Raw genomic sequence first — 16585 nt, 5'->3', positions numbered from 1 at the left:
ATCCTACCTCCTGCAATTTCCGACCCTACGTTGTCTGCAGCCCACACACCATCGGTCCTGTTTACGACAAGTTTTGCTTGTCCTCATTCATTGTTCCATTTGCAACTTGCTTTTCTCCCATTCCTCTTGCCTTCCTCAGCATTCTTACCAATGTTATTGTTCTGACTTGACACAGACCTTGTTAAACCTACTAACCCTCAGTGAAAATTATTTCCAGTCTTTACTTGTCATACTATACAACATGCTAAAAGTCCTATTTCTCCGAGACTCTTGTCATAAACGTCACTGTTGATGAAGCTATCTAATGCACATCCTTTATATAGAATGTGGTTGAGAAATCTAATAATGGGTTCACCACTTCTGTCTAAGCCTAGCATCACCAGTTCATGTATACATTGAGATTCTGACAACTTCACATGCTATAATGTCAAAGCGATCCTGGAGGACAATTGCTATCCTGATCAAAACATTGCAGAACATGAGAAAACAAAATTGGAATTGGACAAAAGGCTATCAGTTTGGGACTTAATAAGAGTCCATGAACTACCTAAAATTACTCTGGAAAGGCAAAAGTATCTCAAAAGTTTAAGCAACAGTTTAATCAAGCCATTTTACACTGCTACTATCACCAGGATGCTGTCTTGAATCCAAAAAGACATTCTGCCCAGCACCACTTTAGCAATATTTTCTTTAAATATCAGTGTTGGTAAAATGCCAGGTAGATGGGCCATATGTCCTAAAAAGTTATTTACCATGCATCAAACAACATGTTCCTTTGATTATTCATGACAGACTCGCTATCACAGCCACATCTCCTTCTCGAACTCAGCACCGCCTTCCTAACCTGTTATCATCTTCCTGACCTCTTCGCCCCCACCCCACTCCGGCCTATCACCCTCACCTTGACCTCCCTCCACCTATCGCATTTCCAAAGCCCCTCCCCCAAGTCCCTCCTCCCTACCTTTTATCTTAGCCTGCTGGACACACTTTCCTCATTCCTGAAGAAGGGCTTATGCCCAAAACGTCAATTCTCCTGTTCCTTGGATCTGCCTGACCTGCTGCGCTTTTCCAGCAACACATTTTCAGCTCTTACTCATGACTGGGAGAGTACAGCCCATTCAATTGGCCCATGTTTGCAAACTCCAAAATAAAATATCTACTGTAACCTGTGATTCTGTGATTGGATATCAGATCTGAACAACCCTCTGTGCTAGCAACTAAACTAACAATCAACTCAAGATAATTGGTCAAGCTTAGAACATTTAAGGTTGCTAGAAGTGACACATAATCATACGAAGCAACCCATTCTCTGCAAACTAAAGGATTACATTGAAGCCTCGTGCCTTTTTTGAATTATCTAAGAGTTTAGAGAGGCTACAGTGTCCTGTTGTTTTCTCCATATGAACACCTCAGCCAATCACTTACCAATAAATCAGCACCCTTTTTTAGTGATACAAATTATGACAGCTTGAAATTTAGCAACTTATATTTGTCCTGGTGAGTGCAAGACAAACAGCTTCAGTAACACTTCACTCTTTTCAGCAATATGCAAGTTCTGTAGTGCCAAACAAATACAATTTTTAAATTTAATAACACATATTCTGAAAACGTACAAAACCAATCATGCTAAGGTAAAAGGAGCTTCTCTAAGCAAATTAGGGTAAACTAGGGAAAGTTAGGGTACAAACATCTGACATTTATCCTATTCACTTACATAATTTTCTCTTTCATTATCAAATCTGAGTTCTTTTTTTGCCATTATTTCACCATTATCCACCTCATCCACACTGTCAACCAATTCTTCATTATCCTCTTTTTCATGGTTCTCATCTTCAACTTCTTCATCTTGTAAAATCTCCTTCTGCAATGAAAGATAATTTATCTTGATATACATTATATTTCCATTCAAAGGAAATTACAAGAAAACAAAAATGCTGATTGTATATGGTGGAGTTAAGTTTTTTAAAAGAATTGTTAAATGAATAATAGAAAATAATATGTGCTTATATTTATATTGTACCTCATTTTGGTAAATGTGCAAGTAATCAATTTGTAAAGTTCTGATCTTACACATACTCAGGCCAAATATTGTAACAAATGGAATGATGAGAAATATTTTATATATTACATCCTATACAAAACTGAGGTACTACTATACATTTTGAAAACTGATGCAATTTATTTTAATGTTGTTAGAAAACAGACATTTTGTGAACACTAAGCATAAAAATTTAGTTGCTGGTAAAACAAAGCTGTGTGTATAAATTGAAGCACTAATGCACAGAGTTCTGTTGCCATTTGATCTCATGACTATTTGCCAACTGTGCATTTCCATTGGCTAACATCGGTAGCTGCAGAATTGTAGCCACCTTATATATTTTTACACATAAGTTGCACTTTTCCCTTCAGTGTTATTATCTGTTGGCATATATAAACTGTGTCTTCACTATTAATAAACATTTGACTTGGAGGTGCCGGTGTTGGGCTGGTATGGACAAAGTTAAAAATCACACACTTCCAGGGTTATAGTCCAACAGGTTTATTTGGAAGCACTCACTTTCGGAGCACCGTTCCTTCATCAGGTAGTTGTGGCAAGAAGCATTTGGTTTACTTTATTAATACTTCTTGGACTTTGCAAGAATGCTGAATATTGCAATGTCAAACCTTCTCAGTTCATTTAGGTAATAATCCATTTTGAAAATTGCTAATTACAGTTGACAATGTATTCCTATTACCAGAAATACATCTATACTTAACAGAAATTCCATTTTTCAGCATCTGTGATTAAGATTTACTGCAGAATATCATAGCATCAGTTAAATATTCTTTAGGAATCCTAAAAAATTATCAGGAGCTGGAATGTGAGAACGTAGTTGGTGGGTACGACATTTCAGGATTATGGCATTCGTGTTGATAAATCAAATTTAAAATGACAATTATTGTCCCTAAGACAATAAATGTTGCCATATTTCAAACTTCTACTTCAGCCATTTATGATCTTTACTTCCAAAGGAAGTTATTTTAAAATTTAGAAATATGAATTAATTATGTGGATACAATCCTTGATTGGAAAATTAGTTCTTGAAATCTCTGTATCACCTCAAACAGGTACTCACTCAGTTTTTTATTCTGCATATTAAGCTACCACAAATATTCTGTCTCAAACAGCTAAGCTAAAAAAAAATTCAAGCTTAACAAGGGTTTCTTAGTGTCAGGTTGGCCTTTTTCCATCAAAGTCCACCATTTAATAATACTCTATTTCTTTAATGGTTGTAGCCACATAAGATGCCAAGATTAATAAATAAAATCTATATAATAATTCCTTTAAGATGGTTTAGCTATGCTTTATATATTTTGAATCATAGAAGTATCCCTTTGCCTCCAAATCTGAAGGTAAATAGACTAAGGTTTACTAATCATTTGAAATTGCATACTAACTTTCAAACCACTATATTATCACTTTGAATGACCCACTTTTATTATTTTTTCATTCTATCATAGGATGTGGGTATCATTGACAAGTACTTTTTGTCGACACATAATTGCCAAAACTGAGCGCTATTTCACAGAGCAGTTAAGATTGCACTACTTGCTGAAAAACTGAAGTTACCTCCAGGCCAGATCAAGCAAAGAGTTCTTTCCCTACAAGGTATTAGTGAACTAAATGTGTTTTTTATAAGTTAATGATAGTTGCTATCGTCTCCATCACTAAGACTAGCTTTATACACCGGATTTACTTTATAAAAATGATTATTCATTTAGTATGTGGACATTCTTACACCATCCCTAATTGCCTTTGAGCAGGTTGCGCTAAGCCACCTTCTTAAACTGCAGCAGTCTTTGGGTTTTAGGTACACCCACAAAGCTGTTCCAGGATTTTGAAACAGTGACAGCACAGGAACAATTATACAGTCCCAAATCAGGATGTTGCGTGGCTTGGAGGGGAACTTACAAGTTCCCATGCATCTGGGTGGTAGAGGTCATGGGTTTAAAAGTTGCTGTCAAAGGAGTCTGGATGAGAAGCTGTTGTACACCTTGTAGATTGTACATACTGATGTCGCCTTGCATTTGTGGTGAAGGGAATCAATGTTAAAGGAAGTTCATGGAAGACAAATAATTCAGTTGTATTATCCTAATTGGCATTGAAGTTTTGAGTATTGTTTTTCCTGTTTTAACCCTTTTAATTTCTTACTTAACTAACAGCAATATGGAAAATTGCACAGGCATATCCTGAGCACAAAAAGCAGCACAATCCAACCGAGCCAATTGCTGCCTCATCAGTCTACACTTGATCAGTAGTAAAGTAATGTAAGGGATCATCAATTGCGCTATTAAGCAGCACTTGGTTATTAATGACATGCTCATTGATGCTTAAGTTGCATTAGAGTCACTCAACTACTTACCTCATTACAGTCTTGGTTCAAGCATGGATAAGAGAGTTGCATTCCAGAGGTGAGGTGAGAGTGACAGCCCTTGACATTAAGGAGCTCTACAAAAATAGAGTCAATAAGGAAAACTCTCTGCATTGGAATCGTATTTAGCTCAAGGGAAGATGGGTGTTGTTGTTATTACAGGTCAGTCATCTGAGTCCAAAGACATCTCTTCAAGATTTCTTCGGTAGTGTTGGAGGCTCAACCATCTTGAGTTAATTCATCAATGCCCTTTCTTCCATCAAAATGTCAGAACCTAGATGTTCACTGACAGTTGCACAATGTTCAACACCAATTGCAGCTTCTCAGATACTGCTCAGAAACTTCAAAACGCATAGTCATTTCCATCTAGAAGGACAAAGGCAGCTCTACTGCCAATCTTGAAACCCCAGGAAACCATAAGACTGTCAGCCTGACATCAATAGTGGGACAACTGATGGAGGTCATAATACAAGAGAAGGTAAATAAATAAATAGAGAAAAATAAGTTCATACTAGACAGTCAATGTAGTTTTATCAAGGGCAGGTCATGAGTGACAAACTTGAGTTCTTTGACAAGGTGATAGAGGCAGTGGATGAGAGTAATGCTGTGAATATTATATATTTATACTTTCAAAAAGCATTTGATACTGTACCGCATGACGGGTTGGTTAGCAAATTAGAAATGTCTGGGATTGTTGAGTCCTTGGCAGCATGGACTGGAAGTTGGCTAAAAGAAAGGAAAACAGAGGATGTGTATAGATGGGCATTTCTCAGATTGGAGAGGAGTTCAAAGTGGTGTTCTCCACAGAACAGAGTGGGATGCTTGCTTTGTCTGATTTGTATAAATGATTTGGAGATTAGTATTGAGGATGAAATCTCTAAATTTGCTGATGATACTAAGCTAGGGAGAATAGTGAATTGTGAGGGTGATGCTGAGCGACTTCAGAGAGACATTGATGAGTTGTCCAAATAGGCAGATGAAATTCAAGGCAGAGAAAAGCGAGGTGATACATTTTGGTAGAAGAAACATGGATAGAAAATACAGGTTCAATGGTACAACTTTATGGGGAGTACAGGAACAGAAGGTTGGCAGGCAAATTGAAACAGTTATTAAGAAGGCTTATAGGATCCTTGGGTTTATAAATAGAAGCATGTAGTATAAAAGCAAGGAAGTGATGCTGCACCTCAAAATTGTTGGCCAGACCACATTTGGAGTAGGTGTTTAGTTCTAAGCACCTATTTAAGGAAGGATGTTAAAGCCCTCAAAAGAGTGCAAAGGAGATTTACTGGAATGATACCAAGAATGAAGAAGTTTAAATACATGGAAAGGTATTTTAAAGAAAGAGAAATTGGGCGTATTCTCATTGGAGCAGAGAAGATTGAGAGATGAGGTGTTCAAAATTATGAACAATGTTTACAGGGTAAAGAAGGATATTCTGTTTCCACTAGTTGGTATGTCAGTAACTAAGGGTCACAAATTCAATATTATCAGTAATAGAGTGAAGTGAGCAGAAAGTTCTTTAAGCAATTGTTGGGATTTGGAATGGGTTTCCTGGCGATTGGTGGAGGCAGATTCCATGCAAGCTTTCAAAACAGAGATGGACATACGTTTGAAAGTGATCAATTTTGAGGGCTAAAGAGATAGGGCTGGAGAATGAAACGAGTTATGTGGCTCTTTCGGGAGCCAGTGCAAACACAATGGGTCGAATGACCTCCTTCTGTACAGAAAAAATTATGATTCCAATTAGAAATATTTTGACATTCCATCAATGGTCCTGGATCAAAATTGGACAACTGTTTCCCTAATATCATTATGGGTGTGCCGACAACAAATTAACTGAAGTGTTCAAAAAGTTAGCTCACTACCACCTTCATAAGGATAATAGGAAAGCACTAGACTCTTCAGCAATGCATTTCAGGCCTTAACTTTCACTGCATGAAAATGTTCTTTTATTTCTGATATTGCTTTCAGTTCTTTTGTCAAATCTTTAATTTTTTTCCCTATCTACTCTGTCCAGACCTCCCACTTCTTTTTGACTAGCTCTATAAAATCTCCTCTCAGCCTTCTTTATTCAAATGAAAAGTCTTAATTTCTCCAATCTCACTTCATAACTGAAGCTCCTTGTCAATGAAACCAATCTCATGGATCCTTTCTAGACTCTCCCTAATGTACTTGCATCTTTCCTAGATTGTGCTGCCCAAATCTGAATGCAATAACTCACCCAAGGTCGAACTGGCGTCAAGTTCCTTGCTCTTGTGCTCTATGCCCCTATTAATAAAGCTTAGGCTACACTATGTCTTATTAACTATTCTCACAACCTGCCCTACACCTTTAAGGACTTATGCACATAAACACCGATGTCTCGGAGTTCTTGGACGCTTGTTGGTGCAACAGCATAGCTAGGATGGGAAATGAGGTGCTGAAACCAGATTTCAAGGAGCTCAAAAGCAGATTAAAAAGCAGGGCAGTTAGTACAGTAATCTCAGGATTAGCAGTCCCATATACTAGTTAATATAGGAAAATGAGAATTGAGCAATTGTACATGTGGCTGGAGAAATGGTAAAGGAGGGAATACATCAAATTTCTGAGATGTTGGGTTCGGTTCTGGGGAAGACGAGGCACGTGCAAGATCAACAAGTCACATTTAAGCAGGATCATGACTAATATCCTTACAGAGAAATGTGCTGCTGCTGTTGATAACTAGTTAAACTAGTTTTGGGATGGGGCAGATACTCAGAGGAAACTCAGGTTGAAGGGAAGCAAAACTGTAAACAGGACGTAGAAATATACTTAGCAAACTTAGAGGAAAGATTAAGGAACAGCAAGCATAAAATTGAATCAGAATACAGTATAATGTTAAAAAGGCAGAATTAATAGGACTCTATCTGAACGCACATCGCATTCACAAAATGTTTAATTAAGACACAAATTGAGATCATTGAGTATAATTTAGTTGCCATTAATAAAAATGTTGCTAGTTGACATTAAAAAGGAGGGTAACCAAGATTGGGAACTGACTATCCAAGGATACTTGTCATTTAAGAAAGAAAGGCAAAAAGGAAAGGGAGACATAGTAGCAATGTTACAGTTATAGAGATCTACAGCACGGAGAAAGGCCCTTCACCCCATTGCATGTGTTGGTCAAAAACAATCACCCAACCATTCTAATCTCATTTTCTAGCACTTGATCCATAGCCTTATGAATATCTAAATACTTAAATATTATGAGGGCTCCTAGAACATAGAATATAACAGCACAGTACAGGCCCTTCGGCCGACCTGTGGAACCAATCTGAAGCCCATCTAACCTACACTATTCCATTCTCATCCATATGCCTTTTCCAATGACCATTTAAATGCCCTTGAAATTGGCAAGTCTACTACAGTTGCAGTACCACCCTGAGAGTTTGTGAGCTCCAGATTTTCATGACCCTCTGATTGAAAAAGGTTTTCCTTCCATCTCTTTGAAACCTTTTGCCCCCTACTTTAATCTTTGCCCCCAGTCATTGACCCCTACATCAAGGGGTAAGGTTTCTTGTTGTCTACCCTATCTATGCATTTATACATTTCAATCACTCCCCCTCTCAATCTCCTCTGTTCTAAGGAAAACAACACCAGTAGATCCAATCTCTTTTCATAACTTCATTAAAGGAGAATATTGTAGAGGAGAAGACTGAGATACTGGTTAGACTAGAAAGGATTGAGGTTAGTGAGGTAGTGTTATCAATTCTAGAAGGTGTGAAAGTAGATAAGTCCCCTGGGCCAGATGGGATTTATCCAAGGATTCTCTGTGAAGCTAGGGAGGAGACGGCAGAGCCTTTGGCCATGATCTTTGAGTCATCGTTCTCTACAGATTCAGTACCAGAGGACCAGAGAATTGCAAATGCTGTGCCCTTGTTCAAGAAGGGCAGTAGAGATGACCCAGATAATTATAGACCATTGAGCCTTAAATCTGTTGTCAGAAAAGTTTTGGAAAGGATTATAAGAGATAGGATTTATAATCATCTAGCAAGCAACAATTTCATTGGAGGTAGTCAACATGGTTTTGTCAAGGGCAGGTCATGTCTCACAAACGTCTAAGTTTTTTTGAGAAGGTGACCAAGCATATGGATGAGGGTATGGTAGTTGACGTGGTGTATATGGACTTCAGTAAAGCCCTTGCCAAGTTTCCACATAGTTGGCTACTGGAGAAAATGCAGAGGCATGGAATTGAGGGTGATTTAGCAGTTTGGATTAGAAACTGGCTTTCTGTAAGAAGGCAGCGAGTGGTGGTTGATGGGAAATATTCAGCTTGGAGTCCAGATACTAGTGGTGTGCCACAAGGATCTGTTTTTGGACCACTGCTGTTTATTTTTATAAATGAGTTGGACGCAGGCATAGGTGAATGAGTTAGTAAGTTTGCAGATGAGTTAGTAAGTTTGCAGGTGACACAAAAGTCAGTGGAGTGGTGGACAGTGTGGAAGAAGGTTGCAGGTTGCAGGGGACTTGGATAAACTGCAGAATTGGGCTGAGACATGGCAAATGGAGTTCGGTGCAGATAAATGTGAGATGATTCACTTTGGGAAGAATAATAACAGGAAGGCAGAATACTAGTCAATGGAAAGATTCTTGGTAATGTGGATGTGCAGAGGGACCTTGAAGCCCATGTACATTGATCCCTGAAAGGTGCCACTCAGGTTGATAGTGCTGTTAAGAAGGCATATGGTGTGTTAGGTTTTATTGGTAGAGGGATTGAGTTCTGGAGCCGTGATGTCATGTTGCAAATGTACAAAATGCTAGTGTGGCCTCACTTGGAATATTGTGTACAGTTCTGGTCGCCCGATTATAGGAAGGATATGGAAGCATTGGAAAAGGTGCAGAGGAGATTTACCAGTATGTTGCTTGGTCTGGCAAGAAAGTCTTATGAGGAAAGGCTGAGGGACTTGGGTCTGTTCTCATTGGAGAGAAAGAGACTAAGAGGGGTTTTAATAGAGACAAACAATATGATCAGAGGATTAGATAGGGTGGACAGTGAGAGTCTTTTTCCTAGGATGACAACGGGGGCATAGCTACAAATTGAGGGGTGATAGATTTAAGACAGATGTCAGAGACAGGTTCTTTACTCAGAGAGTGGTAAGGGCATGAAATGCCCTGCCCGCCAATGTAGTTAACGCAACCGCATTAGGGGCATTTAAGCAGTCCTTGGATAAGCATGTGGATGATGATGGGATAGTGTAGAAGGATGGGCTTAGATTAGTTCACAGGTCGGCGCAACTGCAAGGGCTGAAGGGCCTGTTCTGCACTGTATTGTTTTATGTTCTATGTTCTATAACTGCAGCTCACCAGCCCAGGTAGCATCCCGGTAAATCTCTGCAGTTTGCCCGGTGCTACCCCTCCTATAATGTGGATTCCAGAACAGCACATCATGATACTCTAGCTGTTGTCTAACCAACATTTTATATAGTTCTAGCATAATCCCCCAATCTTAAATTTTATGCCTCGACTAACAAATATAAGTATACTATAAGCCTTCTTAACCAATTTATCCACCTGTTTGAGGAACCTGTGTACATCACCTGTATATACCTGTTTCTCAGTGCTTCCCAGGGTCCTACTGTTCATCATGTATTGCCTTATCTTATCTGTTCTGCCCAATGCATCACCTCACATTTATCTGGATTGAATTTCATTTAATACTGATGAGTCCCTCTGACCAGCCTGTCTATATCTTCCTGTAATCCAAGGCTGTCCTCCTCAGTATTATTTACCACCCCACCAATTTTTGTGTTGTTTGTGAACTTACTGATCAACATTCCTACAGCAAGGGTCCCAACACTGAGTCCTGTGGGATCCAACTGGACATAAACTTGCTGTCTGGAAAACACCCCCTGCTTACAGTCACTCAGACATTTTTCAATCATTTGTCAAGATTCTTTGGATCCATAAGCCCTTACTTTTACGATCAGTGTCCCATGTGGAGCTTTATCAAAAGCTTTGCTGAAGTCCAAGTAGACAATATCAAAAACACTGCCCTTATCTACACACCTGGTCACTTTTTTGAAAAATTCAATCAAATTGGTCAGACATGACATCCCCTTAACAAAGCCATGCTGACTGTTCTTCATTAATCCCTGCCTCGCTAAAAGGAGATTAATTCTGTCCCTCAGAATTGCTTTCAAATGTTGCCCTAGTACGGAAGTTAAACTGACCAACTTCTAGTTTCCTAGTTTACCCAATGCTTCCTTCTTGACTAGGAATTAGGATGAACTCAGTACATTACTGAGCGAGGATCTTAGAAGGATCAAAATGTAGAATCAGTTTAGATGCAACTAAGAAACAATAAGCAGAAGCAAATACTGGTGGGAGCTGTTTATAGGCCCCCAGATAGTAAGCACTTTCTTTTCATTGTACCATTGAATGCTCATTTCCATATACCTGGCTTTGGCCCATAACCCTTAACACCTTTCCTTAACAAAAAAATTAACTATCTCAGATTTAAAATTAACATCTGACCCAGCATCCAGGTGGACTGGATTTGTGGAAGATAGACTGTAAAAGCTTCTTTTGGTGTGTGGAAAGATTAACTACGGCAAATGTGGGCAAATAACAGGTGGTAACAGGAAACTTTATAGTGCAGAACAGAGAAATGGAGGGGAAACTGATCAACTACTCTGTAGCCGTCTTTATGGAAGAATATACATTGAGACATACATTAAAGCAACTAAGTGACTCAGGAATGAGGAACTAAACTAAATTAGTATTAGTAAAAAGGTAATACTTCAAAAATTAAATGGATTGAAAATTGATAAATCCCCTAGATCAGTTACATCACAGAGTTAAAGGAGAAAGCCACAGAGATAGTGGTTAACTTCTAAATTTCTTTAGATGATGGAAAGGTTCCTACAGACTGGAATGTAGCAAATGTAAACTCTAAGAGAGGAAGAGAGAGAATGGAGAACTACATAGCTGTTAATTTTGATGCAAGTAGTAGGGAAAGTGTTAGTGTCTAAGAGACCATAAAATGTAGGTACAGAAATAGGCCATTCAGCCCACTATGTCAGCTCTGCCAGTCAATGAGATCATGGCTGATCTGATAATCCTTATTGCCACATTTCTGCCTTTTCCCTATAATCTTTGCTTACTTTGCTAATTAAAACACCTGAATATCTCAGCTTTAAGTAAACTTAATTGCCTAGTCTCAGCAGCCCTCTGCAGTGTAGAATGCCACAGGTTCATTACCCTCTGAAAAAAGAAACTCCTCCTCACCTCGGTCTTAAATGAGTGACCCCTATTCTGAGATATGCTCACAGATCTGAAACTCGTTCTTAAGTGGAAATAATCTTTTTGTACCTACCCTGTCATCCCCAGGAATCTTATATGTTTCAATAGGTCACCTCTCATTTGTTTAAACTGTTACAGGTTGTGTTTCTGAAAATGCTCCCCTTATCCGAACTCTCTGTATTCTATTAGTTATCAAATCCTCTATCCAAGCTCATAGAGCGAGTAAAGTCACCAACGTCCCAGAGGACTATATGGCCATTCTCTCATTAGGGAGACATGACTGGCAGCAAGTTTAACCTAAAGGTCTACAGCTGTTCACAACACTTCTGAATCATTTGATGTGGGAATGAATTGTAAATTTTTCAAATTTGCAGATGACACCAAGGTGCTTCAAGGGGATTTGGCAATGCTAATGAATGAGCAATAATATGCCAGATTTCATATGGAAATAAATGTGAAGTTATCCATTTTTGCAGAAAAAACAGAAGGGTTGAATATTTCTTAAACTGAGAGAGATAGTGAAGTGTTGATTTCCAAATGTTCTTGTTCATGAGTCACTAAATGTGAACATGCAGGTGCAGCAAGCAGTTCGGAAAGCAAATGGTATGTTGGATGTCTATGCAAGGGAATTTGAACAGAAGTCAAGGTGTCTTGCTGCAATTGTATAAAGCCTTGGTAAGATGACACACGTAGAATTACATATAGTTTTGGTTTCCTATCTAAGGCAGGATAGAGAAAATGCAACGGAGTTTCACCAGATGAATCCCGAGCATGGCAGAATGTTTAATGAAGGGAATTGGTGAAAGTCAATCTGGTTTCTCGAGAGTTTGAAGAACAGGTGATTTCATTGAAACTTACAAAATTCTTATTGGGCTTGACAAGGGATGAAGATAAAATGTTCCTCCAGCCCAGTGATTCTAGAAATAATCTAAGGATGAGATGAGGAAAAATCTCTTACTAACAGAGTGGTGAATCTTTGCAATTCTCTACCCCAAAGGGCTGTAGAAGCTCAATCAACAGATTTCTGGACAATATTGATGCCAAAGGACAAGACGACTTTATGGGAAACTGGCAGAGAAGCTAAACAAAGACTTTGTGTGGAATTTTATAGAGGTCCAAGTGATGTAAGCAATGGCAAGGTAGAAGGCAGAATTGGGTGAGAAGTTCAGCAAGGCCCAATTCACAGCATCTTTTATGCATTTGCCAAGTATCGATGTGTATTTTCTTTGGCAGCAATGAGTTGTCAATTAAAGGGAACTATAGCTTGTTAAATGCTTCATTAACACAGTTACACAGCTTATTAATATTCAGCTTCCTCTCATCAAATGCACTGAACAATATAGATGTCAGGAATTCTCGACAAGTACTTGGCAAATGCAGCACACCACTGGTTGAGAGAAGCTTCCATGTTGTTTAGCTCAAAGCAGTATCTCAGGACATAATGTATGGGCATCAGCCACATGTACCCCTTGTCCAAGGACATTTGCATCTGATAATATGCGTATCGCACATGATCATCATGGCTCCTCTCTGATACATGTGCATCGTACAGCACACTGACAACTAGCACTGAAGGCTGCTACAAGAGCATATCTCACACAGGGACCGGCACCCAGCTCACAGATTAGACCTGTATGCAGCTCAAGGCTTGTTCATTTGTTCTTCCAGTGCCCCACTTCCATACTTGCACCATACATGTTTTACTTTGCCATTCCTGTTAGTACATTGGTGATTCAGGCAGAGCTGCCTGAATCAGTACTGCCTATTTTGCGTGGACACACAGTCTGCTTGTCATTAGGGAATTGTCAAGGGGGTCTTGGGGTTGCATTCATGAAGGGCAGCAATGTCAATCTAACACATACTGACTTTCTTCACGGCAAACAGACTGCACACTTATTCAACCAAATAGCCATGTCAGAAACTAGGTGGGGGCCAGTTCTCACTCCAGTCAAGGGGTGGCAGAACACTATCCATTAGTCACAGGCACAGTCCGCACACAGTTCAGCAGTTTGGCAATGGTCAGTTGCCAGCTTGGGACAATTAAGGTTTGGGAGCTGTCTGATTACAGTCTGGCAAGTGGGCAAAGCTCAGTCCTACAGGGCCAGCACCAGCAGTCAGGGGACTCATGTATGTCAGTAAGTGAGCAGTCAGGGATCTGATCAATCAGGCAGTCAGAGTCCTGGGTGCCTAATGGCTGATCATTGATAGAGTAGGGGCAGCAGGTAACATGTTAAAAGGCATTGGGGTGCAGAGATTGTGGTGGGGGAAAGCAGAGGCATGTATGGAAGTAGGGACATAGACATAGATGGAGGTAAACTGAAGGTGTATAGAGCATATACAGAATAGCAATGGTGGGCATGGAAGAGGAACTAGTGACAGAGATCACCAGCATGGCCTCCATTGGTAGCATAGAGGACAGGTGGGAATTATTAAGGTTTAATGTCAGCTTCTACAGGGAAGGAGGACAGTTGCAGGTGAAGAACAATGTGGGGTAAGGGATGTAGATAGAAAGGGTACAGTGAGGCAAATGGGGACATGGAGGCGTGAGGTATTGCAGGAGGGCAGAGCTAGTATTAGCAAACAATCTGAGCCAGTACTGATGGCATCCACTGCAACTTGCATTTCCTGCAATCACTTGCTGTTTTCTGGATGCAAAATGCAAGTGGTAATTGGCTGGGCTATTGCCCAGGTAGGGTGGAGTCATGACAGTTTGATGGGCAAAAGCATGGGATCCATATCTGCTAGATGCTAGGACATTGAAGGGGTTAATACATGATGTACATGTTGCAAACTGTGACTACATTCTATTTGAAAAAGGAGGGAATCCTGAGGGACAGGATCATGTATTTGGAAAGGCAAGGACTGATTAGGAATAGTCAATGTGGCTTTGTGCATGGGAAATAATGTCTCACAAACTTGATTGAGTTTTTTGAAGAAGTAACAAAGAGGATTGATGAGGGCAGAGTGGTAGATGTGATCTATATGGACGTCAATAAGGTATTTGACAAGTTTCCCCATGGGAGACGAGTGAGCAAGGTTAGATCTCACAGAATACAAGGAGAACTCGCCATTTGGATACAGGACTGGCTCAAAGGTAAAAGACAGAGGATGGTGGTGGAGGGTTTTTTTTAGACTGGAGGCCCGTGACCAGTGGACTGCTGCAAGGATCGGTGCTGAGTCCACTACTTTTCATCATTGATATAAATGATTTGGATGGGAGCATAAGAGGTATAGTTCATACGTTTGCTGATGATACCAAAATTGAGGTGCAGTGGACAGCAAAGGTTACTTCAGATTACAACGGGATCTTGACCAGATGGGCCAATGGGCTGAGAAGTGGCAGATGGAGTTTAATTCAGATAAATGCGAGGTGCTACATTTTGGGAAAGCAAATCTTAGCAGGACTTACACTTAATGGTAAGGTCCTAGGGAGTGTTGCTGAACAAAGAGACCTTGGAGTACAGGTTCGCAGCTCCTTGAAAGTGGAGTCGCAGGTAGATAGGATAGTGAAGAAGGCGTTTGGTATGCTTTTCTTTATTGATCAGAGTGTTGAGTACAGGAGTTGGGAGATCATGTTGCGGCTGTACAGGGCATTGGTTAGACCACTGTTGGAATATTGCGCTCAATTCTGGTCTCCTCCCTATCGGAAAGATGTTGTGAAACTTGAAAGGATTCAGAGAAGATTTACAAGGATGTTGCCAGGGTTGGAGAATTTGAGCTATAGGGGGAGGTTAAATAGGCTAGGGCTGTTTTCCCTGGAGTGTCGGAGGCTGAGGGGTGACCTTATAGATGTTTATAAAATCATGAGGGGAATGGATAGGATAAACAGACAAAATCTTTTCCCTGGGGAGGGGGAGTCCAGAACTAGAGTGCATAGGTTTAGGGTGAGAGGGGAAAGATATAAGAGAGACCTAAGAGGCAACCTTTTCACTCAGAGGGTGGTAAGTGTATGGAATGAGCTGCCAGAGGAAGCGGTGGAGGCTAGTACAATTGTAACATTTAAAAGGCATCTGGATGGATATGAGAATAGAAAGGGTTTGGAGGGATATGGACCAGGTGCTGGCAAGTGGGACTAGATTGGGTTGGGATATCTGGTTGGCATGGATAAGTTGGACCAAAGAGTCTGTTTCCGTGCTGTACATCTCTATGACTGTATGAAATCATGATTTCAACCATTTGTAATGCATGCAGAGGGAACATGCTTAAGGGACAAATGTTGTTCAAAGGTATCTTGATGCTTATAGACCTAAAGTTGTTATTTAAGTTATGCAGATGTTAGAGACAGTGACTTAACAGGAGAAGAATGCTAACCAAAACCATCCTATCATTTGTGAAACTTGATGAGATGATGGGAACATACAGAATAACGACTGACTGTACTGAATTCAATGGCAAGTTTCATAAGGTCACATGAGTTTGAGATGGGAAGTGTGTCAGAGAGCAGCAGGCAATCCCTTTTTGATGTAATATGTTGGTTACTCAACCAATGTGGCACCTTCATCAAGTTGGTGCACATGCTGCAACCAGAATCGTGGTAAAGTAGATGACAGAACGTCTGACAATGTGGTTCTGGTGCTTGGAGCAATCTGAGGAGAATCCTCCAACATAGTTCAGGTAGAGTTAGCTGCATCACCAAAGCACACTGTGCCCTAAACAATTGATGTAGGCAATGAAGTGATGTGATAGATGTTATGGAGCTGGAAGAATTGGAGTAGTCTATCAAGGAGAATGATGCTTACACTGAGTTGGAGAAAGCTATCCTTGTGCATGACAGAGCTCAGCTGCACTCATGCTACTATGCAGACAGGACTTGATTGACACCTGATTTCAGTAGATGCGACCTGCTGTCAAAGACCATCCATCATGGACTGAAAAATACGTGGTCTTAATGCTGGCATTCGGTCAGCATTGTG

At 40.1% G+C, this 16585-nt stretch overlaps 1 protein-coding gene across 2 annotated transcripts in view; it reads right to left on the bottom strand.

Moving 5' to 3' along the window:
• LOC122555125 (X-linked retinitis pigmentosa GTPase regulator) overlaps positions 1 to 16585 on the bottom strand; it is a 96956-nt gene that overhangs the window by 18163 nt on the left and 62208 nt on the right. For both annotated transcript variants that reach the window (XM_043700829.2, XM_087992847.1), the window contains exon 14: positions 1715 to 1861. In XM_043700829.2, coding sequence (XP_043556764.2) covers positions 1715 to 1861 — 147 coding nt within the window. The remainder of the gene's footprint in view (positions 1 to 1714; positions 1862 to 16585) is intronic.

This window comes from Chiloscyllium plagiosum, unplaced genomic scaffold (genome assembly GCF_037043375.1).
Source record: "Chiloscyllium plagiosum isolate Xiang-an unplaced genomic scaffold, Cpla_swu_hap1 HiC_scaffold_12, whole genome shotgun sequence".
NCBI lineage: Eukaryota > Metazoa > Chordata > Chondrichthyes > Orectolobiformes > Hemiscylliidae > Chiloscyllium > Chiloscyllium plagiosum.
This window is presented reverse-complemented; position numbering and strand designations above follow the sequence as displayed.